This window comes from Ovis canadensis, chromosome 15, assembly GCF_042477335.2.
Source record: "Ovis canadensis isolate MfBH-ARS-UI-01 breed Bighorn chromosome 15, ARS-UI_OviCan_v2, whole genome shotgun sequence".
Lineage (NCBI taxonomy): Eukaryota > Metazoa > Chordata > Mammalia > Artiodactyla > Bovidae > Ovis > Ovis canadensis.
In genome coordinates this window covers 54566645-54593835 of record NC_091259.1, presented here as the reverse complement: position 1 = coordinate 54593835, position 27191 = coordinate 54566645, and the positions used below count along the sequence as shown (strand labels likewise).

The following is a 27191-nucleotide window of genomic DNA, read 5'->3' as shown; positions in this document are numbered from 1 at the left end:
CTGCATCTTTTCTAAGTTCCTTTATCCAGCCTTTTAAGGGTTTGTAGTGGAGTTGAATAGCCTCTTTCCCCGCCAGCTGCCCAAAGTGAAGGTAACCGGACAGCTGACACAGTGCTGCTGCAGATGGGGAGAGAGGTACAGTCCACCGTCCGTATAGGTGGTGAAGGGTTGGTAGGATTGGTTCCGGGACTCCCCCGACTCCCGTCCCCAACCCATGTATACCAAAATCCGTGGATGCTCAAGTCCGTTATATGAAATGGCATAGTATTTGCACTGTATACTCTATATAATCTCTAGATTGCTTATAATATCCAATGCGATGTGAATAGTTTACTGGTGCATGGTAAATTCAAGTTTCGTCTTTTATAATTGGAATTAAAAAATATATATATCTTCAGTTCACGGTTGGGTGAATCTGTGGATGGAGAACCCGAGGATACAGAGGGATGGCTGTCTTTCAGTCTTAATAAACAATTTATGTAAAATCACGGCTAGTGAAAGAGTGGGGTTTTCAACACAGCAAAAATTTATTTTTGTCAGTCCTGAGCTAGGGTCTGCAAATACAGAGTCAAGTAGGAGAAGGTTCTACTCCTCCGGGCACCAGTGGTCTTGCAAAGGGAGGCATTAACAGTTAAACTTGCCATTTCACCAATATATGGGAGTTAAAATACTGGAGGTAGACACAGGGTGTGCAGTGCAAGGGAGGAAGGGAACTAATAGTTGCTGCCTACATCTGTGTGTTAGGCATTCCATTAAGTTTATTCCACTTAATGATTTCCTGAATATTAGAGGCAGGTATCAATATCCTCACTTAACAGATGAGGAAAAAGTCTCCAAGAGTTGAACTTACTTCCCCCAGCCTCTCTTTAGTCTATATCAGAACCAAGAATCTAGGACTTTTCTGTCATACCCACATCAACTAGCTTCAGGGAGCCAAAAGATTCACAAGAGGTGAGCTGAGTTTTGAAAGAATTCTGGACCTCAGCCAGGCACAGGAAGCCAGGGGTAATGTTAGGGCAAAGAATATCTTGAGCAACAGTGAATGAAAGTGCATGGAGGGGAGTGTGGGGAGACCGGGAAGGGTAAACAATTTGTTACTTGGAAACAAATAGCAAGTAAAGAGATAGGTTTGTAAGTCATGATAAAAAGCTTGACCTATATCCAGTAATCTTTGAAGGCTCTTAATTAAGTAGATGACCTCATGAGATTTGCTCTGATAGTTGGTTTTGGGGCTTCCCTTGTGGCTCAGTGGTAAAGAACATGTCTGCCAATGCAAGATACCCATGTTCCATCCCTGGGTCAGGAAGAACCCTGGAGAAGGAAGTGGCAATCCACTCTGTATTCTTGCCTGGGAAGTCCCATGGACAGAGGAGCCTGGTGGGTTATAGTCCATGGGGTTGCAAAAGAGTCAGACACAACTTAGTGAATAAAGAACTGGTAGATGGTTTAGGGAAAGGCAGGATGTAAGGGCACTTCTTGCAAGGGCCTCAATTCAGAGGAGCGGGAATATGGCTCACAGCTCATGTAGTAGCAGTGGAGCTGGAGAGAAGTAGATGAATTCAAGATACACTTTGGAAATATAATTGGAAGAACTTTTGGGTTGATAAAGATGTATTTAAGAGATAGAGTCAGTAGGACTTGTTGACAAGGAGATGATGGGAGGAGGTGAAGGAAATGGGAAACTTGGATGATACTTTAGGTTTCTGGCTCAGTTGGAAGTGTCAAGCATAGTGTTATTTATAAATAAGAAAAGAGAACAGTTTGGGATTGGGAAGAACGGAGATGAACTATTGAGAATTACACATCTTGCTTTTGAGGTATCAATCCCTGTAGGATGGAAAGTCCGATTTAGTGAGATGGTGATGGCTGTGGATGCCAGTCATTGATTTGTTTCAGTGGACAATGAGTCAAGTGAGAAGAGCAAAAGACAAAGGATAGAGCAAGGATACTACATGGATTAGGTATGATTAGCATTTACACAGTTGTACCAATGCAAATCCTGTATGCAGCTCAGACAAAAATAGAATTGTATCGAGAGGACAAAAGAATGGGTGGTGCGGATTTTGAGTGATTGGGACAAGGAAGAAGAATGATCACAAGCTAATAGGAAGTCAGTAATGGCTATAATTGGGCAGGGGGAAATCAATAAACAGCAACATAAGCATGTTATTTAGAGATAAACTAGTGGTGGAAAACATGCCTGCCAATGCAGGAGATTTAAGAGATGCAGGTTCCATCCCTGGGTCAGGGAGATCCCCTGGAGGAGGGCCTGGCAACCCACTCCAGAATTCTTGCCTGGAGAACCCCAAAGACAAAGGAGCCTGGCAGGCTACAGTCCATGGGGTGACAAAGAGTTGGACACGACTGAAGCGACTTAGCACACACTAAAGAATCATCAGAAACAGTTGAAATGATTGCCTCAAGTAGCAGGAAATGGGGGTAGATATATAAGGCGTGGCTATTTTTTAGCAGTAAGACTTAAAGAAGTATTTGACAATGTGCCCATATACTTTGATAAAATAAAAACCAAGAGTTATAAAATTTTACAAAAGGATAGAGCAACAAAATACAACAACGTTTAATGAGGAAGCAGAGAAAGAGAAGGAGGGAAAAGGGAATGAAGGAGGAAGAGGGAGTGGTCAGAGAAGAAGTTAAGCCCTGGAAGCTAAGAAAAAAGAGGCAGTAGGCTTCTATGACAGAGAGCTCACAAAGCAAAGGTTGGGAGTATTTCTTAGGGGGAAGGAAAGAGTAAAACAGTAAGAGTAGAGGTCTCATGGCAATGAATTGAGGAATGAGGATGCAGTGAAATAGTGTACACAGTGTAGAAAACACATTGGAAAAGCCTGGTTGAAAAGAAAAGAAACGGAGCAGGGGGCCCTGGGGGGTGGGGGTGAGAGTGGTTGTATGCAGGGGATCCTCCCAAATAGTGCTGGTTATGGCACCTGTTGAGGAACCTGGGGCAGGGGGACCTGAGTATGATGGAACAGGTAGGGTTGGGAGTCAAGTCAAGCTCACAGCATTTCTGGGTTAGGGAGATAAGCTGTTTGTGGCAGTCAACGGTTGAGGGTTCAGCAGGGCCTCCAACACTGCAGAATAAGGGACCCAGCCACCTGCTGTGGGGCAGAGGACAGGCCAACCCTTCTAGCAGGAGAGGGTCAAGGGTTCATTAGTGTCTTCAGCAGAGCTGGGAAGTTGGGTGTTCCCCAGCCTGTCACAGGATCCCAGCCAGGGCCAGAGCAGAAACCTTGACCCTCCACCTCTTCATTCAGACAGGACTCATGGCAGCCACGGGTTACCTAGGGAGAGGGTGGGCATCAGATCTGGACCTGCTGATATTAACAGACTATAGCCCCTTACCCTGTATTCACAAATCCCAGAGGCTATCCCACCCCATCAGAATTGCCCTCAAGTTCATCTCAGCACTCAACATACTCTTAGGAGTATGAACGTTGTTATTTCATATGAAAATGGCCACAACCCTTCCTTCCATACTCACATCAAAGAGTCCTGCCCCACGCTGCTGGTAGAGCCTTGGGTTGAGAAAACCTAGAGGGGGTAGCCCTCTGAGGATTCTGTGTTCATTTATCAGGGATAGGAGTCCCCCAAACACTGGAGTAGAGGCCTGCAAGGGTGAGCGTGCAAGTAGAGGTTAGGGATTCATAGTGGTTGGATTTTTTGGGAGGGATGGGTAGGAGGTCTCTGAGGAGTCAGGGGTTCTGGGTGCAAGGTCTTGGGGTTGGAAGGTAGGGGTATTCGCTGGGTGGAGGTTTGGAGCCAGACTGATTCTCACCGAGGTACCAGACACCCATGGAATGGGCACATGATTGCTGACCACCCAGTAGCCATCAGAGAGTGCAGCCACGTCTGGGTAGGCGCGGCCACTGGCATTGAAGTAACTGGATGGTGGCAAGTGGGGACTGGAGCTCAGGTACCGGGTTACAGCTTCCTCCTGAAAGACACTCTTGAGTAAGTACCATCTGCTGAACTGAGGATTCCACCCATCTCTCCTCCACCAACACAAACACACACATACCTGGTACGAAGGCTGTGGGAACACATTGCTGAAGCCGCCACCACTGATGTAGTCAACAACCTCATCTGTGATTCGGAAAGGGTTTTGGAAGGATGTTCCTCCCACCGTGGTGACATAGGGACTGAGGGAAGAAGACACCACTCAGAATGTAGCAGTTCTAAGACACCTCCCAAATGCATAGGGCTGGGTGAGTGTGGCCTGGGTCTTGCTGGAGGGACTGGGAAGGCACTCTGGTGAAGTATGTACACGGGGAAGACTGAGAGGTTTGTGGCCCTCAAGGCATGGTCTGAGGTGACTGTGCACACTTCTCCCTACAAAACATCCACCAAATCTCCCACTAAAATGCCTGTGGACCGAGGAAGCAGAATACTGGGATCTCTGTCCTACTCAGGAGATTCGGGGCCTGGGACCTTTGGGAAGAAGTGGGGGCGGGGGGGGGGGGGCGTGCAGGAACCAGAGGAGAGACTGAAAATACTGCATGATCACAATCAGAGCAGGTACGACTGAGTGCTGACCCACAGGAGCACCTGGTGGGGTCAAGGCAAAGGTTCTAGACCATGAAATCACAAGTGGTGGGCTTGGGTGTTTACCTGGAGGCAGGGAAGCTGGGACGGAACTGGTGTCTGCCAGAGACAGACCAACACCCGGCCCCACTGTCACCTGGGAGAGAGACCAGGTTTAGCATTCAGTTTCATTGGTCAGAGCTTGGAATGTAGGTTCAGATGTCAGAGAGGAAATTTACATGTTATTACTGCAAGAGGTCAGAGTTGAGGTCAGGTCAGTGGTCTAGGTTGAGTTCAGATTATGAGTTAGAGATCAGGTCCAGGAGTTACTGTGGGGTCAAAGTTCTCATCTTGAGTGGGCAATGGGTGGTGGGGGGGTCCAAGTATAGAGTAGGAGGTCACCTGAGGCAAAGAGCAGGGTAAGACCCCGAGCCGCCGCCTTCATGAGCTCAGTGTTGACCCGCTGGATGTAGGTGCTGCTGAGGGAGTCCTCGTCATCGCCGTAGCTCACGGTGTGCACGTATGGCAGAGCTGACTCATTACTGAGCAGCAGAAGCCACTGCAGGAAAGGCTCCTGTGACTCATGCCGGCCTGGATATTTTTTGGAGAAGAGGGCAAAAGGGCAATCATTTGGGAAGTTATCAGGATCTCCTTCTATCTCATGGAATTCCCTTGAAGGCGCAAAGATCACTACTCCCCCACAATTCTGTCCCCACCAGTCAGTCCCCTAGGCAGTACCAGGGCTACTGTAGACCCAGGTAGAGATGTTGGCACCAGCACTCATGAGGTACTCCACATCAAGGCTGGCCTCAATCCCAGCCCGGCCTCGGCCCTGTTGTCCGACCACACGGGCTACGGATGCCTGGTGTGCAAAGTCCCCACCGAAGAGGCGCATGAACTCAGCCAGGTCTGAATCGTGGAAATACTGCTCCAGGAACTACAGAGGGAGTCAGAGGAGATTCATGGGTCAGAAAACACAGCCCCAAGGGTCAGGTCGGGGGATGCTGTTCCAGATCACAGGATTAGAGTCGGAAAGTCAGCCCCAGGCTGGTCAGGCACCTTGAAGAGGCTGCAAGGATGCTGAGGCTCCCTGCATGGCTCACCTGAGCACAGGCTTGACTGTTGTTGGTTGTGCCAGAGCCCACATCTTGTGCCGTCAAGTTGTAACGCTTACGGATCACGGATGGTGTCACTCCCAGGTGGAGGCCAACAGTCCCCGGCACCTGTGGCTCAGGGCGTTGCCTCAGAGTTGATGTAGGGGGAAAACGATGCAGCCCCCCAACTGTGGGGAGGAGTCAGGCTTGAGGAAGAGATCTTTTAGACTCCAACCCTCATTTTACCACTGTGATCCCACCCACACTCACACCCCCTGTGGCACCTAAACTTCTCCCATCCCTGGCTCTGCCCTTCCAACCTCCACCAGCCCCACGGGGTGTTACCAAAGTCCACATGTGGGGCCAAGGCCTTTGGGAGCCGGTAGGGATGTGGCGACCTCACAGCATGGGTCTCCGCAGGTCCTCCCACATAGTGATGAAACTCAGCTCCAGGGAGCAGCAGCTCTGCCTGTCTGGAGGTAAAGAGTTCAGAAAACACAGGTCAGAAAGCATGAAGCAGAGCAGAAGAGGCTGCCTGAGCATCACCGGGTAGTTAGTTGTTATCTTCCCATGCATTTTCACCCGCAGCACCTGCAAACTCTCAGCTCCCTCCCCCTGGTAGGGAGACAAATCTCCCTGATGGGGTGATCAATACCCTCTGTGAGGCAATTATCTCCTCTCACCGGACACTCAGCCAGCAAGTCAGAAAGTCCTGTGTGGTCACTGAGTGGCAGTTCCGGGCCCCAGCTGCCAAAAGCCATTTCTGGACCGTGTGGAGGGTCAGTGGTGATGGCCGGACCAGTTCAGCCACATCCTCTAGGGTCAGGTACTTGCCTGCAGGGGGTTCAGTAGAATTGCCTTCATTCATTGCTTTTCCAAATTGCTCGTTTTGGACTTCAACCAGGAGGCACTGGGACATCCTAGGGAAACTGGAGTAGGGGCTTGAGGGATGGGTGGGAAGCTTCTAGTAAAAAGGCAGGCCATACAGGTGTAGGCTCAACTTGGGGGAATATGGATTTATCCTAAAGGAGAGTAGGTTGCAAATACCGCATGATCATGAAAAACAAATGAGATTAATAGATTAAAATGTTCTTTTGGGGGTTGGGGGGCGTGCCACACAGCTTGTGGGATCTTAGTTCCCCAACCAGTGATAGAATCCAGGCCACAGCAGTGAAAGCACTGAGTCCTAACCCCTGGACTGCCAGTGGAATTTTTTTAAAAAAAGTTCATTTTAAGTTTATTTCCAATAAAAGTTTTCAAAACTTTCACGACCAGTTATAAGATGATATCTAATTTAGCTCAGATCTTCATACTTACTGATTTTAAGCTGAACATGGTGAGTCACTGTTCTGCATGGATCATGCACACACCTCCTGGGTGAACCTTAGATTGCCCCCTCACACGCTTACCACTCCCACTCCTTCCCCACCACAAGGGGCTTCCTCGGAGGAAGCACACGGTCCAGCTTGACCGTTGGAGCAAAGCACCGACTCTTGGAGGAGACTGTGAAGTTTAAAGGGAGTGGACTGGAGGGGAAGAGATGGCAGACCAGCGAGGTGGGGTGGGCAGCAGTCCAGGTGAGAGAGTAATCAGCTGAGTTGGTGGCAACAAGGAATGATGAGAGAGTGGACTGTTTCAGAGCTGGAACTGACAGCTTTAGGGTTTGAGTGGAGGAGAAAATGAGAGTGAATTTAGCAGGGGTTGGAGGTGAAATCTGAGGTAGTGAGCTAAATTTACATGTACTGGATGCCACTTCCCCACTTGTCTGGCAGCTGGCAAGCAGTAGAGTCATAATTTAAATTCAGGTTTGATCACCAAGCCTGTGCTCTTAACCATACCCACTTTGTTTTTTAGCCTGATGAACAAAGGTGGAAAGTTTTGGAGGGAAGAATGTGAATTAGTTTTGGACAGTACTTCCCATTCACTTTTTTATTCAGAAACTCTTCAGTGAAGGTCACTGCCATTCATCTGTCCTATATCGCCCCCTCCACAGGCCCTAAGAGCACGCCCTTGACATGACCTGCACTGTCCCATGCTCAGCCCAGCCCCGTGTCCCTCCACTGCATCCCACATCCTGCCCCGCGGTCCCGCCAAGCACCGTAGTGAGGAGAGCCAGGATCCGACACAGCCTGCAGCAGCTCGGACAGTCTCTTCACGTTCTGCTGTCTCAGGGCAAATGTAAGACTCAGCTCCTCCTCAGGGTCCGCACGGCCCAGGGACACCCAGCCAGGGGGCAGCCTGCAGGGTCAACGGTAACACAGCCTTCATTATTAAAGTGGGGATGGGAAGGTTCAGAATTAGACCTAGATTTGGAGGAAGATTCAAAAGCAGATTTGAATCACAGGAGATGGATGATCAGACTGAGCCTGGGAACTATGGAGGGGGCTACCAGGAGCTGGTAAGCCAGTGAGGGAGGCTGGAACCAGGATAATAGGTGCAGGACAAGCCATGGGGAAGGGGCGGTCAGTGCTAAGTCAACTCACCTTCTCTGCTGGTCAGGCTCCGGGCTGTAACTGCATTTGCCAGTGACAAAGAGGGCAAAGAGCCCTAGGAGGCTGCAGGGACAGCACATGGGTTTCAGCAGGAGCTGGACTGTTGCTGTTCCCACCCTCCAACATAAACTCCCTCCAGCGTGATTCCCTTCTCCCGGAGCCCCCCCGTTTCTCACCAGGATCGAGGTCCCATTCTGCCTTTCCTCTCGTCTGCTGTCATGTGACAGATCACATGAACCCTGTAGTCCACAACCACCTCTGCCTAGGAACTAGTGACGTGCTGGCCCCGCCCTCAAATGGGTGGTCCTGAATGCTGAAGAAGCCGTGGGGCGGCCACTCAGATGCTCCCTCTGTGGACTGTGAAACACTGGGTGAGCCCAGGCTCAGCTCAGTGTAGGCGGTGCTTAAGAAAGGGGCTCTGGAGGCCCATAGACCCAGAGATCCAGGTCCTTACAAGATAAATGATATCAGGAAAGTCACAGCTTTTCGCAGCCTTGGTTTCTTCATGAAGAATATGGAGACTGTTAGGTTAAAAGTGCTCTGCCTCAGCAGATTGCACTGAAAATTTACAGAGATAAAGCAAACAAACCCCTCAGAGAGCCTCACATGGCAGAAGCTCAACAAATGTGAGCTGTTATTATATATGAATATATTAGAGTATATATAATGACCCCACAAAAAAACAAACCACTTGGCTGCTCTTGTATCCACCCCCACCTCTTTGAAGACCCTCAAGCCTAGAGCTGGTCATCTCCAAGTTCTCCCCAGTCAGCCAATTCCTCTCTGGATTGCTGCCACAAGCAAGCTCCTGCTGTCTGCCTTCATCTGGCCTCCTGCCCATGTTAGAGGGAAAGGTCAACTGCAGAGTGATGTGACAGCCTCAGGCTAGGCTTGGGTTCCTAGTGCCATCCCCACTCCCCCACCCTAGGACACCCCTTTGTCCATCCCACTCTGTGCCTCCTGAGGTGTCTACAAGGTGTCAGGAGCCTTTCCATCACTGCCCCGTCCCTATGGGCCCAGAGAACAGATCCGGACACTGGATACAAACTGCAGTTTATTAAGGCTCCAGAGTGAGAATTGGCACTTGATTCTGGGCAGGGGCAGGGGTGTCAGTGGAACCCAAAGGAGCTGGGCCCGAACAAAGTTGCAGGGGCTGCCCCCACTCCCCTACCCCCCAATAAATAAAGTCTCAGCTCCATCTCAGGGTGCTGGCACAGGGCAAGAGGCCCTCACTGAGGGGAACCCTGGGGCTGCTGCCTCCTTCCTCATCTCTCTCCCTGCGTCGGACCTGGCCATAGGTCAGTGCCCAACTGGGCCTCGTGGTACTGGGGCTCTGCCAGGGCTGGGGCAAGACGTGAGACTTGCCCCTACTGGAGGACTCTGGGGTGGGGAGCTGGCCTCCCCCGTGGCCAATCACAGTCCGAGGCTGCCCGGGCAGGCTCAGATGGGGCCTGCATTGGGGACACTGTGCGCATCCCAGGTCGGGGCCCGGCCCGGGCCACACCTAGATATGGAGCTCGGTGTCGTCTGGTGGCTCCAGGCCAGACTCTGCGCTCAGAGCTGAGGCTGAGGGGCCCTGGGCCACCCCGAACGGTGAGACGACAGGTGAGCGAGCGGCCAGAGGAGACAGTGAAGGTGAAAAGCTGGGGGACATGGCCGCCGAGGACAGGGAGCCTTCGTGGCTGATGGGGGAGCGGTGAGAGGCTGGTGGGAAGACGGCCCGGGTTGCGGCCGTGCTGGCTGGTTTGGGGGGCACGGACTTGGCTCCTGGGTGGGCCACGGCAGTGATGAGGGGCGGTGGGTCAATGCGGGGTGCCGGGGGACACGGCCGAGCTTCATCCTTGAGCCGGGCAATCTCTGTGAAGACACTGGCCAGCGGCTGGAACTGAGGGCACCAGCTCAGCAGGTAGTCCCAGTTGTAGCTGCCACGGAGCTCCTCCTCACCGGCCACAATGGCCGTCAGCGCTCCCGCCACACAGGGCTTGCCATCTGCTGGAAAGCCGTAGTCCCCGGTGGGTGCGGGGCTTAGGCCACAGCCCCCCAGGAAGGTGGTGGCAGTGGCTGGGGGGCCGTCTTCTCGGTACAGAGTGGCTCCTGCACCCGGTAGCAGCAGCCCTGCCTTACGGCCCTTATACCAGGTGTCGGGGGCAGGTGGCTCACAGGAGGTGTCACTCAGTCCGTCTGCATCCTGCTGGATGCCGGAGTCAGGGCCGCGGGCAGCCAGAGAGGAGGCCACACTGGCCACTCGGGGGAACTCGTTGATCATGCGGATCTCGTCATCTTCCGCAGCCTCTGCTGAGCCTCGGCCACTTGAGTGTGAAGGGTCCAGGGAGCCACCGCGGGGGTAGGGTCCTCCAGCTCCTGGCCCACCGTAGCTGGGAAGAGTCTGGTGATACAGGTGCTCTGAGGGCGGTGGGCTGGGTGGCTCTCGGCCCAGTTTCTGCAGCGAGCCGCTAGCCAGGGGTGCCGCCTGGGACATCGGGCCAGGCGCCGCCTCAGCTTTGCGGCTCCGGGCCCGCACCAGTCCCAGGACAAGGGCTGCCAGGGCAAGCACCACCACGACTCCCAGAGAGGCCGCCACAGCTCCCACCAAGAGCAGGTTGAGGTCAGGTGCCAGGCCCAGCGCAGTGTGGGTGATGTCCACAGTCACGGGCACTGTGGCACTCCGAGAACCGGGCAGAGGCCCCCTTGCCACCACCTCCAGCCTCAGCTCCCGTGGCGCCTCACGTCGGGTCCGGCCCCCACCCCCGGAGGTGCCTGTTCCGCTGCCTGGTGCCTGGCTGTCCACCCGCAGGTACAGGGCACCTGTAGTCTGGTTGATACCAAAATAAGGGGATGAGGCAGCCAGCGAGTACAGCACCAGGCCGTCGGCACCTCCATCCTCGTCTGTGGCCTGCACGTGACCCAGGCTGTGGCCACGCCGTGCACCTTCTGGCACCTGAAAGTGGAAAGCTGGAGCCAGGAACACTGGGTCATACTCATCCTCACCGGTCACCAGCACTGACACGGTGACTGAGGCGGACAGGTTCCCAGCATCTGTAGCTCCCACCAGCAGCTGGAAGCTGCCAGTGTGCTCGTAGTCAAAGGCCACTCGTGCCCGCAACTCCCCAGTTGAGCTATTCAGCGCAAACGCCTCACGGCCCTCAGGCCCCGGCCCAGCCTCCAGCAGGCTGTAGTGGAGCCTTCCGAAAGCCCCGGCATCCCCATCAATTGCGTGCAGGGTGGTAACGAGAGTGCCTGGAGGCTGGTTCTCAGCCAGGCTGGTGCTGAGCAAGCTCAGAGGGAAGGCGGGGCCGTGGTCATTCACGTCCTGGACCTCAATGGTCACTGGTGCCAGGGCAAAGTGTGCCCCGGCGGGGTCGGCAGCCTGCACTACAAGCTGATGTCGAGCCTGGGTCTCACAGTCCAAGGGGCGGGCCAGTCGCAAGTCCCCGGAGCTCTCATCCAGCTCAAAGAGCCCCAGGGGGTCGCCTGAGCTGAGGGTGAAGCGCACAAGGCCATGGGGGCCCGGATCAGCGTCGGAGGCCTCCACGTGCAGCAGCTCGGCTCCCACAGGCGTGTCCTCAGGCACCGCCACACGGTAGGCCGCTCGGGTGAAGACAGGTGGGTTGTCGTTGACGTCCAGCACGCTGACGGTGACTGGCACAGCCGAACTTCGAGGTGGCTGCCCCCGGTCAGTTGCCGCCACAGTTAGGTTGTACTGGGTTAGGCTTTCAAAGTCTAGAGGCTCAAGCAACACCAGGCAGCCCAGGGCCCGGGGGCCTAGTCCATCACTCTCCCCAGCCTCCGCCAGCCGGGGTTCCAGCTGGAAGACTCGGCCCCGATTGCCACTGACAATGCTGTAGTCCACGGTGGCGTGGCTGCGGCTCCCGTCAGTGTCTGTGGCCTCCAGGGTGAGCAGGGTGGAGCCGGGCGGCAGATCCTCAGTCACAGCCACGCGGTAGTGTGGCAGCGTGAAGCTCGGGGCATGGTCGTTCTGATCCTGAAGCTGCACGTGCACTGTGGCGCGGGCGGCCCGACCTGGCACTCCGTGGTCTCGGGCTTCCAGCACCACGTCCACCATGCCTGGCCCTTCATGGCCCAAGGCCACTGTCCCCACTGTTGTGAACAGGGTCCCTGAGATGAAAACAGAATGAAGAGAAATATGCCATCAGCAGAGACCATGGGTGAGCAGAATGACCCTCCGGGGATGGGGAATTAGCCTTGGAAGTCAGATTCCAGGGAGTGGCCTGTGTGCTGGGAGATTATGGAAGCGGCTCCAGGATTCAGAGAATGGCTTCCAGACATGCAGTCAGGACAGTGCTTAAAACAGAGACAAAGGGGGACTTCCCTGGTGGCCCAGTGGATAAGAATCCACCTGCCAATGCAGGGGACACAGAAGGGTTTGATCCTTGGTCCAAGAAGATCCCACATGCCGCGGGCAACCAAAGCCTGTGCGCCACAGCTACTGATCCTGCATGATGCAACTACTGAGTTGCATGAAGCCTGAGTGCCTGGAGCCCATGCTCCACAATGAAGGAAGCCACCACAATGAGAAGCCCATGCACTGCACTGAAAAGTAGCCCCTGCCCACTGCCACTACACAAAGCCTGCGAGCAACAGTGAAGATGCAGCACGGCCAAAAATAAAAATAAAATAAAATAAAATAAAAAAAGATACAAAAGCAGGGAAATGTCCTCCCTAGGTCAGAGATCTAGGAGTCAGGACTTCAGGCAAGAAATTCTAGGGATGAGGTCAAAATATGCCCCAGCACAGTCAAAGATAAGGGGTAGATGCCAGGAAGGACACACCGTTGTTAGGGTCAATGCTGAAGCCCTCAGCAGGGGAAGCCAGGTGGTAGGAGACGTGACCGTTGGCGCCCGAGTCCCGGTCAGTGGCCGAGACGGAGAGAATGGCACTGCCCGGGGGTGTGTGCTCAAGCAGCATCACCTGAGGTGTAAGACAGAAGTTTACGGCTGAGCCTCTCAGCTGCCTTGCTGCTCACTCAGCCTCTGTTCTGCAGCTTGGTCCCATGAGCTCTGCAGGGCACCCATTCCAGCTTGGAGCCCTTACACCTCTTAATATTCAAATTGCCGCCCTTCCCCCATTTCTGGGCCCTGAATGCAGAACCTGGACACACTTCTTAGGACTGAGAAGGCTGGTTTGAGATGGGACCTTTATATCCCCCAAGCTCTGTCCCCAAGTCAGTTCCAACATACAGCCCACCGCAGCTCCTTCTAGCATTGTCACTTCCCTCCATCATGAGCAGCCCTGGGCCCGGGGCGGGGGTGGGCACTGGCACCTGGTAGAGAGTCTGTGAGAAGGCAGGGGCGTTGTCATTGACATCCTCCACGAGCACCGTGAGGTTGGCTCGGCCCTCGTGAGGCCCGTCGTGTGCCAGGAGCTGTAGGCAGTAGCGGTCGCGCTGCTCAAAATCCAAGGGGCCCGTGAGGGAGAGGCGGCCTCCATAGCGGCCGACACTGAAGGGATCCTGGGGCCCAGAAGGGCTCAGAACATACCACAGCACTGGTCCTGAGTCCACATCATTCCCTGTTACCTGTGCGATCTCCGAGCCTAACAGTGCATCTGCAATGCATGGCACAAGTGTGTCTGTTACAGTTGCAGACAGTCCTGGAGCCCCATGGTGGGCAATAATGCTTCCCTACCACCCATTACACCCCTCACTTGACCCAGTCCTCACCTTCTGACACTCGGAGCTCCCAGGGCTGGGGGATGGTGGGGCGATTGTCATTGGTGTCGATGACCATCACCGTCAGGGTAGCTGAGCCCACCAGGGCTGGGCTTCCTCTGTCTGTGGCCATCAGCACCAGCCTGAACACAGAGCACAATCAGGGGGTGGGGCCTGGGATAAGCAAGAACCCTGGGCAGGGACAGGAGGGCTCAGGACAGGTAGCAGAGGGGAAGGGGGGAACTCAGGATGTGGCCTAGGGATTGAAAGGGATTTAATGCAGGACTCGAAATTGCATGGACCCAGGAAAGAGTCTCAGGGTCTACAGAGCCAAGCTTCACCGTGTTTCGGCCCATATCTCGCGGTCCAGGATAGCTGTGGTGGTGATAGTGCCCGTGGCTGGGTCTACATGGAACAACCCCCGGGCTGGCTGGGATGCGGCCAGACTGTAGGAGATCTGTCCACTGGGGCCTTGGTCCAGGTCATCTGCTTCCACCTGGTGGGAGTAGGAGGCTGCTGGCACTGGCCTGGTGGCAGACAAAGTCTGCCCAGCCCTACCCCCATCTTCCTATCACACCCCACACCTGCAGCAGGGGTCCCTCCAAGGGCCTGGACTCTGGCAGGAAGGCCACGTAGTGGGGCTGCAGGAAGCGGGGCGCATTGTCATTGGCATCTTGCAGGGTTAGGGTAAGCACAGAGAAGGCATAGGCTCCTCCACTCTCCGCCTGCAGCACCAGTCGCAGCCGTGGGTTTGCCTCAAAATCCAGCCCCTCTGCTGAGCGGACTGTGATGGCTCCTGGGGGAAGACAGAATGGATCACTGCCAGACCGCCTGCTTGCCCTAGCGCCTCTGTCTCTGAGGCTTACCACTGCAGGGCGGCCCCGCCTCAACCGAATCTCCTGGGGCCCAAAGAGGAGCGCCCCCAGGAACCTGTCCTCCAGAGCCCCCTGCTCCTGCCCCTTACCTGTACTAGGCTGGATGGAGAATGTCCCTTTCTCATTCCCACTGAGAATGCTGTATGTGATGGGTCCACTTGAGCCCCCTGCATGGATAGCCTTGGGGGAGACAACGGGAGTCCCTAAAGAGAGGAGGGCCATGGTTGAAGTGTGAGCACTACACTGAGGGAGTTTGGGAAGCATTTTCAGTGAGCAACCCCAGCCCATCCAGGGATACAAAGCTGGGAGACATGGTTAGGGACTCACCTGGGGGTGCATTCTCACGGAGCATGGCTTCACTACTGGTCCGGGGAAAGCGCGGTCCATGCTCAGACTCCCCTTGCAGCCCAACAATGACCACACCAGTGGCAGAGCGAGCTGGACGGCCAAGGTCAGTTGCCACAATGAAGAGGACACGATCTCGGGGGCTCAGAGATACAGGGGAGCGGGACACACGGATTTCACCAGTGTAAGAGTCCACGGTGGTGCCAGGAGGTGGCGTGCCTGCTAGCCGGTACAGGATGGAGGCATTGGCACCAGCATCACGGTCTTCAGCTCGCAGAGTGGCCAGAGGCAGAGTTGGAGTGCTGAGGACAGGGCCTGGGCGGGGCAGGCGCAGCCTCAGGGGACTGGTGGGGAAGGTGGGCGCATGGTCATTGACATCACGCACTGTGATGGTGACGGGCACTGTGGTGCTTAGGGGCCCAGCAGCTGCACTGTCCACTGCATTCACTGTAAAGGCATAGCTGGGACACTGCTCTCTGTCAAGGGTGGTGGCTGTGCGCAATTCCCCAGAGCTGGGCTCTAGCAGGAAGGCTCCTGCTGCACCTGTGCCCAGGTAGTAGGTCACACGACCATTGGCCCCCGCATCAGGATCATGAGCCTGCAGCTGCAGCAGCAGGGCCCCTGCAGGTGCGTCCTCAGGCACCTCCACAGAGTAGGAGGGCACAGGGAAGGCTGGGGCATGGTCATTGGCATCCAGCACTGTCACCGCCACAAGCAGCGTAGCGCTGAGAGCTGGCTGGCCTCCGTCCCGGGCTTCTATCTGCAGCTGGAATGCTGGCTCCACCTCCCGGTCCAGTGGCCTCATGGTGCCAAACTCCCCAGAAGCTAGGTCCAGGACAAAGGCTCCTGAGGGGTCCCCATCTGCAGAGAAGGGCATGCACACAGGAACATACATGTGGCAGCCCATGGGAGAGAGGGTTATTTACAGGCAACAGGGAAGAAAGAGAGAGAGGGAAAGAGAGAGGGAGAAGGGCAGGAGAGGGAAAGTGGAATAAAGGCAGAGAAACACAGAAGGTAAAGGAAGAAACTACAAAGTAGTTTTTCTCAAAGTGTGGTCTGGGGGCCCCAAGAATCCCCCTGAGACCCTTTTGGGAGTACATAAGATCAGAACTATTTTCATAGCAATACTAAGACATTATATGACTTTTCCATTCTCATCAACTCACAAATGCAGAGTGGAGTCCAGATGCTACATGACATATGATGATGTCATAATTTGGATGGTTAATGGAATGTGTGCTTATGTAATGGTGTGATTTCCAGAATATTCTAGGTAGAAAGTTTAAAGCATAAATGTGTTTTCATAGATTCACTCAGCTTTTGTTAGCTTGTGTTCAATCATACTTGCTTTAATCTTTGCAACCTCATTATTGTCCAACAAAATGGACAGTAAATCTCCTTGGGCCTGTGCAGAAATACAGCAAGTGGTATGCTTCATCAGCTTGTTTTGCAGTGATATTTAAAAATGTTCTCAGTTTTAATACCAAATGTGGTAAATAATGGTATGTGTTTATTATATATTTTATATGTTCAATTATTATATCATATTTTATTACATCAATAAATGCTGATATCATATAAGCCAAAGTTCTTTACAGCTCTTAAAAATTAAGATATAAGGGTTCCTCCATCCTACACTGTTGGTGGGAATATAAACTGGTATAGCCGCTATGGAGAACAGTATCGAGGTTCCTTTAAAAACTAGAGATACCATATGATCCTTCAATCCTATTCCTGGGAACATATCTGGAGAAAAATATAGTCCAAAAGGATACACGCATCCCTCAATGTTCACTGAAGCACTGTTTACATTAGCCAAGACATGGAAGCAACCTAAATTTCCATCCACAGATGAATGGGTAAGAACATGTGGTGCATATATACAATAAGATATTATTCAGCCATTAAAAATGAAATAGCGCCATTTGCAGCAACATGGATGGATCCAGAGGTTGTCATACTGAGTGAAGAAAGTCAGACAGGGAAGAGAAATATATATCACTTATATGTGGAATCTAAAAAGAAATGATACAAATTTATTTACAAAACAGAAACAGACTCACAGACTTAGAGACCTTAAAGGGGAAGGGTGGGGAGAAGGGATAGGTAGGGAGTTTGCAATTGGCATGTACATGCTACTGCATTTAAAATGGATAACCAACAAGGACCAATTGTATAGCACAAGGAGCTCTACTCAACATTATGTAATAACCTAAATGGGAAAAGAATTTGAAAAAGAACAGATTACATATATATGATAACTGAATCACTTTGCTGTACACCTGAAACTATCACAACTGTTATAGTTAATCAATTGTACTCCAATATAAAATAAAAAGTTTAAAAAAATAATGTTAAGGTTCCTGAGATGAAAAGGTTTGAGAACAACTACTCTACAGGGAGAGACAATCAAGAAAGAAAAGATACAGGAAGATAAAAAGAGACAAAGAGGGAGATCAAGTACTGGAGGGGCATAGAAAGAGATGCTTGGAGACCCAGAAACATAAAGAGAATGACCCAGGCACACTGGGTTTGGGACACAGGCCAACAAGAAGTAGCCCTGGGCAAGTAGGTACAGGAAGGTTCTCACCCAGGATGCGGTACTGCAGCTGCCCGTTGGCTCCCACATCCGGGTCAGAGGCCCGCAGCGTGGTAAGGGTCTGGGGGTCCTGGCCCTCGGGCACCTCCAGGGAGAGATGGGCACTCCCAAATGCTGGGGCATGGTCATTCTCATCCTCCACAGCCACTCGCACTGTGACATGGGTCAACAGTGGAGGTGAGCCCCCATCCCGGGCATATACTGTTGGGAAGCAAAGTCAATGAGATTTATCCCGCTCCCATGGAGGAGTCCACACCACATGTGTTCACCAGGTACACACAAAAATCAGAATATGTCCACCTTTTCACACCCACAAGCACACAGGCACGCATACATATATGTGGTGGTATAACAGGAAAGGCACTAAATGAGATAACAAGAGATCTGGGTTCAAGTCCCAGCTCTGCCACTTCCAAGATGTGTTAGCCTGAGCTAGCCTCTTTGGTACTCAGTATCCATATGCTGCTGTTATTGCTGCTAAGTCGCTTCAGTCATGTTCGACTCTGTGCAACCCCACAGACGGCAGCCCACCAGGCTCCCCCGTCCCTGGGATTTCCCAGGCAAGAACAATGGAGTGGGTTGTCATTTCCTTCTCCAATTCATGAAAGTGAAAAGGGAAAGTGAAGTCACTCAGCCGTATCCGACTCTTGGAGACCCCATGGACTGCAGCCTACCAGGCTCCTCTGCCCATGGGATTTTCCAGGCAAGAGTTCTGGAGTGGGTTGCCACTGCCTTCTCCATATGAGCCTCTGTTAAATGGCTACAGTGTAATCTGAGGGAATCCTAGAAGGCACAGCTGTGACATTATGTATTTGAGAGTTAGTATAATCACAGTGGTGACAGCCTAGAAGTCAGTTCACCTTGTACTCTGACAAACTCCCCCAAAGGATTAAAAATACAAGCTGTGCTGTAAGAGGTAGAAGTTTCTTGAAGGTACTTTGGGGGTCCTGCCCATGTAACACTGGTGTTTATGCCACCTCAGGCTTTGGGGAGCCTGTCAGTGTATACCTGTCAGGTTGATCTCCTCCTGCTCCTCCCGATCCAGGGCCCGAAGAGTGGTAAGGACCCCAGTGTCTGGGTCCAGGGAGAAATTTTCGCCAGAGATGCCTCCATAAGTCACTTGCCCGTTGGTCCCTGAGGAGAGCCAGCGTGGGGTAAGATCACGGGGTGAATATACCCTTTCTTGACCCAGTCCCTCCCTCTTCCAACTCATCCCCTCCTCACGCTTACCCAGATCGGGGTCGGTTGCCTGCAGAGTGAGCAGAGATGTTCCAGGCGGGCTGTTCTCCCGCAAGAGGACGCTGTACTCCAGCTGTTGGAAAGCGGGTGCCTCGTCGTTGACGTCGGCGACACTGACAGTCAGAAGCTGCGTGGCCGAGCGCGGTGGGGAGCCGTGGTCAGAGGCCACCACAGTCAGCACGTACTCAGCTCGCTGTTCGCGGTCCAGAGACCGCACCACGGACAGCGCTCCTAGGTGAGCGGTGGGCAGGTTGGAAGGAAACACTCGCTCTGTATTAGCATCCTCCTCGTCCCCATCCCTCCTAGCGGTCCAACTCACCGGTGCTGGGGTGTAGCCGGAAACAGCCGTCCGCGCCAGCTGCCAGGCGATAGGACACCCGTGCGGCCTCGCCCAGGTCGGGGTCCCGGGCTACCACGTGCAGCGCCGTGGGCCCGGGCGGCTGATCCTCAGGGAGGCGCACACGTGAGGGCGAGGCAAAGACTGGAGCGTTGTCATTCTCATCCGTGACAAAGACGCGCGCGGAAACGCGTGCTGTGCGGCGGCGGCTGGCGTTGGCGGGCCGGTCAGTGGCTTCCACGAGCAGCAGCAGAGCGGGAGTGGTCTCCCGATCCAGGCCTCGCGGGGCGCTGAGCGCCCCGGTGCGCGCGTCCAGGCGAAGCGCGGGCACAGGCGGCTCCTGGCGCAGCAGGCGGTAGCGCACATCGCTGTTGGGGCCAGGGCCATCGGCGTCGGACGCGCGGAAAGTGTACAAGGTCGCGCCCGGCTCGGGGTTCTCTGGGAGCGCCAGCGCCAGCGGGTCGCGCGCGAAGGCCGGCGCGTGCTCGTTCTCGTCCTGGACGCGCACCTGCACTCGCAGCAGCCGCGCGCCCGCGCCTCCCGGCCCCTCGGCGCGCACCGTGAGCGCGCGCCAAGCCGGACCCGCCTCGAAGTCCAGGGGCCGCGCCAGGTACAAGCGCCCAGTGGCCGCGTCCAGCGCAAAGGTGCCCTCTGGGTCGGCGCCGCCCACCAGTGTGTAGGTAAGGGCGCCCACCCCTGCCTGCTCCGGCGGCGCCACAGAGCCCAACAGGGAGCCGGGCCGGAGCCCCTCGGCTGCTGTCACGGTCAGCACGACAGGCACAGGCGCCACCGGGTCTGGCTCTGAGGGTTCCGGTGGAGGCTCAGCCGAGCGAGTGGAAGGAAGCACCTGTTGTGGACCCGGGAAGGAGGACGGAATCAGGGGGACCCAAGTAAAAGGGAATCTGGGCTGGCCTACTGAGTAGCAGGAGGGGCGGTCAGAGTAGCCTGTCTACAGGAGAGGGCACAAGGGCTTAGGAAGATGGTGCTCTGGGCAGGGGGGCCCACGTTGGTGGCAAGGAGACCGGGATAGATTGGAGGAAGGGCAGCCATACCTGCACTAGCAGCTGGAGGCTGGAGCTCCGAGGGGGGCTGCCTTGGTCATGAGCGCTCAATGTCAGCACGTAGTGTGGCCGCTCTGCTCGGATCAGGGGTGCTGCCGTGAGCAGCTCTCCCGAGTGAGGGTGCAGAGAGAAGAGCTCTGAGCCAGGACCTGGGGACAGGCGGAGCAAGGATGAGGGCTTCCATTCCAGAGCTGGGCATATTATGAGGACAGGCTATCCACCACCAACTCCCTTCTTTCCACTCCCCATATACCAGTTAGTATGTACAGGATGGTTCCATTCTCCCCCTCATCTGGATCCTTGGCCTGCAGAGTTGTCACCAATGTTCCTGGAGGCACACCATCTGGTACCTGTGGGAACACACAACTCATATACAGTTGTCTCCCTCCGTTCTTGAGACAACCCAGGATACATTCCGCTAACCTCTGTGCAGACAAAGCCCCCTTTCTACTCTCACACCTGTTCCAAGATGCAGTTTCTTTTACCTCTATCTACAGTTCTAAGCAGACACCCACATTCTCTCTTACTTCTTCGAGGCAGGGCCCTGCAGCTTCACATACCTGTATGGGGAGGCCTCCACCAGCAGCCCCTGAGGCCTGCAGAAAGGTGGGGCTGTTGTCATTGAGGTCAAGCACTGCGATGTGCACGGTGCCTGTGGTGCTGCGCGGTGGGCTCCCTGCATCCTGAACCTGCACCAGAAGCTGGTAGCTGCTTTGCCGCTCGCGGTCCAGAGTTTGTAGTGTGGTCACCTCTCCTGCAAATGCAGGATAGACAGAGAGCATGTATGGGGTAGCCAGAGATGAAGAGCCTGGGGTCTGTGAGAGGCTGGGGTTGGGGGAGTGTGGAAAAGAATGCCTGGGGAAAACTCTGGGCTCAGTCCTGGTCCCCACGACCAGACTCCGGGGATCGTGTCTGGGTGTTCACCATTCTGAGGATGAGGCTATGGGATCTCAGATTTTGGGTCCCAGTGCTCACCAGTCTGAGGGTGGATGCGGAAGGCCTTGCTGTCTTCTGACAGCTGTCGCAGGCTGTAGGTCAGACGTCCATTGAGTCCTGAATCTCGGTCAGTGGCAAAGACCCGACCCACGCTTGTCCCTGGGGGCTGGTTCTCAGCCACAGCCAGGAAGGTGGGCTCCTCAGACAAGCGGGGACTGTGGTCATTCTGGTTGAGGATGCTGACCCTCACGGTGGCCGTGGCTGTCTGCTGCCCCAACTCAGCTTTGGATCCAGACACTGCCATTACTTTCAGTGTGTACAACTCCTGGGCCTCATGGTCCAGTGCTGCCCGCACCCACAGCCATCCACTCTGTGGTTCCAGGCCAAAGGGGCTGCCTGGCCCATCTGCTGCAAGGTGGTAGGTGACAGGGCCCCCATCTGGTGCTCGAGCCTGCACTTGTAGGACTTGAGTTCCAGGGGTGGTGCCTGAGGGCAGGTCTACACGGTAGGTAGGGCTGTCAAAGTGGGGAGCCAGCCCACGGGTCCCCAAGTCCTGTACCACCACCCGTAGTCGAAAATGGCTGGTGCGAGGTGGGGAGCCTCCATCCCGGGCTTCCAGCTCCAGTTCATGGGCTGGCCCCCCTGGAGGCCCCAGAGGTCCCATAAGCCGTATGTGGCCTGTGGTGGGGTCCACAGTGAAGGCCCCACCACCGCCAGCAAGCAGGGTAAAGGTGACTCGACTGTTAACTCCTGAGTCGGGGTCCAGAGCCCGCAGTGTGTAGATGAGGGTCCCTGGGGCAGTGCTCGATGGCAGCAGCACTGTGTCTTCAGGCGCAGGGAAGGCAGGGGAGTTGTCGTTCACATCGTCCAGCAGCACGCGCACTCGAGCTACAGCGAACGCCGGCGGCACTCCACTGCCTGCCTGCACCTCCAGCTCCAGCACTGGTCCCAGCAGCTCCCGGTCCAGAGGGCGAAGTGTCTGTAACAGCCCAGTGGCTCCATCTAGGGAGAAGAGTCCTCGGGGATCACCCCCCGATAGGGCAACGGTCACAGGTCCCAAGCGACCTAGGGAAAAGAGAGCAGTCAGAAAAGAGATGGGGACACCTTCTAAGTTGGAGCCCAGACTCTGATCCCCAAAAGGGCTAGGTAGTGTCCACATCCGGGCCTTTCAAAGTATTAGAGGAGAGGCAGGTGTTGGCAGAGAAGCTGGGTGGCACTAGGGTGATATTCGTGTACCTGGGGATGAAGCAGAGTGCCTGCACCATGCCTAAGGAGGTGGCGGGGACTAGAACCAGAGTGTTTTGTATTGGGACTGTCAGTGGTGTGATACCCGAGGGTTACATTGGGGTGTCTGGGTATGGCACCACGTGGATATAATGATAAGGGATACCTGGTGGATTGTGTGCCTGGACTACGCCCACACTGGTGCCTGGTGCCACATCCTCTGGCACAGAAAAGACATACTGAAGCTGCTCAAATACTGGTGGTACAGGAGTTCCAGGCACAATGCTGATGTTGACTCGGGCACTGGGCTCTGCCTGCAGGCCACCTCCATCCCGAGCCCCGATCTCCAGCTGCACCATGGAACTGGCCCGTCTGGCCAAGGGCCAGGCTACCGTCAATAGCCCTGGGAGGAGGGACAGAAGTGGAGATGCATAAGGAAACAGAATATCACTGGAAGGGTTGGGGTGGGGGGCAGGTGGGGCCCTGGGAATGGGAGGATCCTTACCTGAGTGCTCGTCCAAGGCAAAGAGCGGGGGGCTGTTGCCAGCCAGGATGTGGTAGGAGAGTCGCCCATGGGGTCCCTGATCAGGGTCATGGGCACGTACCCTCAGCACAGCTGTGCCTGGTGCACTCTGGGCGCTCAGACTGGCAGCATACTCCCGTGGATAAAACTGAGGTGGGTTGTCATTCTCGTCTGACACAAACACCTTCACATATACCATAGACTTGAGGCCTCCCTAGTGAGACACGCAGCCATTAAGTCAGGTGGGTCTTGATTGGCCCTGCTGAGTACCCTCCCCCCAACCTGCCCACAGTGTGCCCACTCACCCCATCCACAGCTGTCACTGTGAAGTCAAAGCTTGAGGGCCCCTGATCACGGTCCAGGGTCCGGGTCGTGCACACATCGCCACTGTGGGCATCGATGCGGAACGGGGGAGACCCTGAGGTCCCAAGTCCGGCACCCAAGGAATAGGAGAGGAGGCCAAATGGGCCACTGTCCGCATCTGTGGCTGTCACCTGGGGAGAGGCTGGGGTGAGTGATGCCCCATCTTTTTGGCCAGAAAAGCCATAGTTAAGTAGCAATTAGAAGGAGCAGACCCTTGGCCAGTTGGTGCCCAGAGTCTTTGGATGGTGGATACACAGAAGGGACTAGTAGGTTACAGGCTAAACTCTAAACCCAGCTCAGATCTCACCACTTGCGTTAGCTTCCTATGAGCCTCTGATCACAACATTTTTGTCAACTGATCGATATATAACTTTGTTTTATGTGTGTTTCTGTTTAAAGGCACCTTATTTAATATATATTGTTGGCTGACTAACACTGAACTCAGGGCTAATGGCACAATTCATATCTAAGTGAAACTGACATGTATTTTCTCTATAAGGGACAGCACAGCCCTCTTGCTTTTAAGAACACAGACAGCACTTCAGCACTACAGTTGGGGACGATTTTAAACAGCAAAATCACCAAACAGAAAGCACAAAAATGTGAAAAATGTGGCACCAAATAGACCACGAAAAGGACCCTTGTTTACAACATAAGAGCTGAAACATGAAGGCAGGGCATTGCCTTGTTCGACCTCAGCCGGAATGTGCTCATCAAGAGACTTGAATTTTCCATCCTTCTGCACATGTCCGGGAATGACAGTGAAAACTCCAAGAGTGTGGATTCAGGGGATGAAATTTTAGACAGTTGGCGAATTCACAAATACAGAATCTGCAAATGGATGAGGAAAGCAAAGTGCTAAGGGCTGTGACAGCAAGTTCCAGGTGGGTCACAACAAGTTAATAAACATCACCAAGTCTCAGAATCACTCCAAGCAGAGAACTGGCTGACCTACAGAGTTATTCAGACTGCTGTCATAGGCCTTCTCTTTATTGAGTTTGGTCATTAAGTGGGATCTGACTGATCGCTGGGCTGATGAGGGTCTGCTCTGTGCATTTATGGATGTGGCTTATGCACCCTTCACATCCCTCTCGAGCCAATCTCACTGGAAATGAGAGACAGAGAACTGCAGGTCTATAGGACAACATTCAGGTCATTAAGTTCCAGGGGCTCCTCCAAACTAAGAAATAGGGAAAGGCTTTCTTGGTGACTTCTCAGACATCTCCCAGTTTGGCTCAGGTAAGGTTTATGATTGGACACCAAAGTCAGGAGCCTCTGAACATTTCAGAGTCAGATCAGCGGGAAACGCCATTCCAAAAGCTTCAGAGCTTAAGACAGGGCCAGGTGCGCAGTAGGTACTCTATGTAAATTTGTTCATTGAGTAAACAGACATTTGGATTGCCCTGCCTTACAACAAAAGCTTCTTTCAAAGCAAGTTTTATAAATTGGGTGCACATTAGGCCCTCAACAGTGGGTTAGCTGGTGCAGACTGCTGTAGCTGTGACAAAGTACTCTTTGTGGCTATGAGGGCCTCAGGGTCATGATATGCTATGGAAAGGAAGCTGGAGAGTTCCCCTTTCTTAGCCAGAAAATGTTGCTCAGAGAGAAGCCGAGCCAAGGACTTCTGATTGTTGCCCAGGCCCTTGACAGAAGTGATTTGTGCCATTGTTTACCCTCCTGAGAGACACTAAGACCTTGCCATGCTGAGCCCTGGAAACAGCTCCTGCTCTAACTCTTTACTGTGGCCATGGGCCCGGATATCCCAGGAGACAAACTTCCCCTTGCATCCATCTGGTAGGCAGCAGCACAGCTGCGGCACCATCTCCAGAAGCTGTTAAAGACCTCTGCCCTCTGACTCGCTGCAGGAAGAAAGCAATAAATAGTGGTCAAGGAGGTTGTCAGGAAGTGACCCCAAAAGGCACAGGGGCCAGTGACTGGAAATGACCAAGGCAGAAGTGAGTTTTCTGGCCTCTGCAGCCTCTGCTCAGAGGTTTCACTACAAAGGCACAGCCTTCATTGTCAGCAGGCTCTCAGCCCCTCTTCAGAGTCCAACCTTGGTCAGCTCCCTCTCCAGCTCTGCCTGAAAGCTGTAACTAACCTTACCTCTCTCTTGTTTCCACGGCCCCCCTCTCCCACCCCCAGCTCTCATCAAATGCAATAATGCAAAGAGGAAATAAAGACCTTCATGTGTGAACTCTCTAAAATTCCTTCTAGACCACAAACTTACTGCATCTGCTCCATGCTGACTTCCTTCCCAGGAGTCTCTCCTGCTTCTCCTGCCACTGCTTCTCCACTGCCCAGCCTTCCTCCACCTTGCCTTACTCTGTCTGTTATACACTGTTGTTCCCTGGAACCTTTCCTTGGCATCTTCTTCTACACATTCTCTGAGTGCCTTCTCTTCGACTGCTGTGGCTCTGATGATGATCTGTACTTTGACCGAGACCACTCCTCTGTGCTCCCAACCTGTACATCCAGATGCCTGCTCAACATCTCCACTTGGATGTCCCACAGGCACCTTAAATCCAACCTGTCCTAAACTAAACTCATGATCATTCCAACCTTTCTCTAATGATTCTTCCATCTACGCAGCTGCTCGAGCCAGAAATCTGTTCTTCCCTTTTCCTCTGCCGACATATCAATCAACTGGGGACCAAGTAAATTCTCATTATCCTTCTTATTTGTCTATTCCTCTCCATTACCATTATCGCTGTTCTGACTCAGGCCTGAGTCGTCTCTCCCCTGGGCTACTATAGTTCCGTTTTGATAGATGTCTAACCCTCCAGTCTTGTCCCCTCCACCAGGACTTCTCAACCTCTGCATGACTGACATTTTGGACCAAACATTTCTTTGTTGTGGTGCTGTCATGTGCATTTTAGAATGCTTGGCAGCATCTCTATCTACTAAATGGGCTTCCCAGTTGGCTCAGTGGTAAAGAATCTGCCTGTTAATGCAGGAGATGCAGGAGACGTGGGTTCAATCCCTGAGTCAGGAAGATCCCTTGGAGGAGGAAATGCAACCCACTCCAGTAATCTTGCCTAGAAAATCCCATGGACAGAGGAGCCTGGCAAGTTGCAGTCCATGGGGTCGCAAAAAGTCAGACACAACTGAGCGACTGAGCTTGCACGCACACAATCCACTAGGTACTGATCGATCCCGCCAGTTGTGATGATCAAAAATGTCTTTAGATGTTGACAAATGTCTCCTCCAGAGGGCAAAATCACCAGCTGTTGTGAACCACTGTTCTGCACTAACAAAAGCATCTTTTGAGAGAACAAATATGATCAAATTATTCCTCTACTCAAAAAGCTTCAATGTCCTTTAAAGAAAAATGCTCACACTCCTTGGCTTGGCTTCACTCCTTACTGTCTGGCCTCCTGCAGTCTCATCTCCCACTCTTCCATCTCACACCTTAAACTCCAGAGACACTAAGCCACTTATAGGCTCTTGAACAAGCATGTCACCTCTGTATGGAACCTTGCCCTTATCTGGTTCCCTCGTCAGCTCCTGCTTATCCTTTGTCTCAGCTCAGAAGTCCTTTTCTTTGGGAAAGCATTCACACTGCCCATCTGTAACTCGTATATATCTCCATATGGAAGTTTCCTTTATCGCAGTAAAACCGTTTCTTTGCATATGAATCTCCCCTCTAAACTGTAAACTCCATGAATTAGGTAGCAGTTACTCAATCATTACTGTATTCTGTGTCCCTAATGACAGATATTCAAATGAATATTGAATGAGTCAAATATTAAGCCTTCTTATAAAGGTTATGAACACCCAGTGGTCATTTTCACCCCTGCTTCCCTAAGATTACTACTAGTAAAAACTCCAGGAAACCACCTGGAGAGATGCCCTCTTGCTTCAGGCACTAGTGAGGAGGGAAGTTAGAAGCCACAGCCCAC

General features: G+C 53.5%; 2 protein-coding genes across 2 annotated transcripts in view; both read right to left on the bottom strand.

Moving 5' to 3' along the window:
* Positions 1–503: 503 nt before the first annotated feature.
* TPP1 (tripeptidyl peptidase 1) lies at positions 504–8416 on the bottom strand. The gene is made up of 13 exons (XM_069555166.1): positions 8299–8416; positions 8114–8185; positions 7729–7868; positions 6314–6464; positions 5976–6103; positions 5640–5818; positions 5275–5473; positions 4939–5127; positions 4624–4693; positions 4034–4154; positions 3791–3949; positions 3497–3622; positions 504–3296 (listed from the first exon to the last, which is right to left on the bottom strand). Exons 1-13 carry the CDS (start codon positions 8340–8342, stop codon positions 3156–3158), a joined length of 1719 nt encoding a protein of 572 aa, XP_069411267.1. The 5' UTR covers positions 8343–8416; the 3' UTR covers positions 504–3155.
* A 747-nt stretch (positions 8417–9163) lies between these two features.
* The window catches only part of DCHS1 (dachsous cadherin-related 1), a 37343-nt gene continuing 19315 nt past the window's right edge, over positions 9164–27191 (bottom strand). The window contains exons 3-21 of the mRNA XM_069555605.1: positions 23235–23423; positions 22912–23143; positions 22573–22809; positions 21222–22247; positions 20807–21000; positions 20500–20596; positions 20238–20395; positions 19168–20032; positions 18840–19079; positions 18618–18743; positions 17601–17810; positions 14993–15871; positions 14755–14868; positions 14375–14586; positions 14132–14286; positions 13803–13933; positions 13404–13687; positions 12913–13051; positions 9164–12238 (exon numbers count right to left, since the gene is read on the bottom strand). Of these exons, the coding sequence (XP_069411706.1) occupies positions 9627–12238; positions 12913–13051; positions 13404–13687; positions 13803–13933; positions 14132–14286; positions 14375–14586; positions 14755–14868; positions 14993–15871; positions 17601–17810; positions 18618–18743; positions 18840–19079; positions 19168–20032; positions 20238–20395; positions 20500–20596; positions 20807–21000; positions 21222–22247; positions 22573–22809; positions 22912–23143; positions 23235–23423 (8100 nt within the window). The 3' untranslated portion in view covers positions 9164–9626. The remainder of the gene's footprint in view (positions 12239–12912; positions 13052–13403; positions 13688–13802; positions 13934–14131; positions 14287–14374; positions 14587–14754; positions 14869–14992; positions 15872–17600; positions 17811–18617; positions 18744–18839; positions 19080–19167; positions 20033–20237; positions 20396–20499; positions 20597–20806; positions 21001–21221; positions 22248–22572; positions 22810–22911; positions 23144–23234; positions 23424–27191) is intronic.

What these genes read in the sequence shown, in the direction of transcription:
- TPP1 (XM_069555166.1), bottom strand. Translation starts at nt 8,342, where the DNA reads ATGACAGCAGACGAGAGGAAAGGCAGAATGGGACCTCGATCCTG. An exon ending in GGCCCCACATGTGGACTTTG is followed by an intron (nt 5,819 to 5,975) that starts GTAACACCCCGT and finishes TCCTCCCCACAG; the next exon opens with TTGGGGGGCTGCATCGTTTT. An exon ending in CATGGGTGTCTGGTACCTCG is followed by an intron (nt 3,623 to 3,790) that starts GTGAGAATCAGT and finishes TCACCCTTGCAG; the next exon opens with GCCTCTACTCCAGTGTTTGG.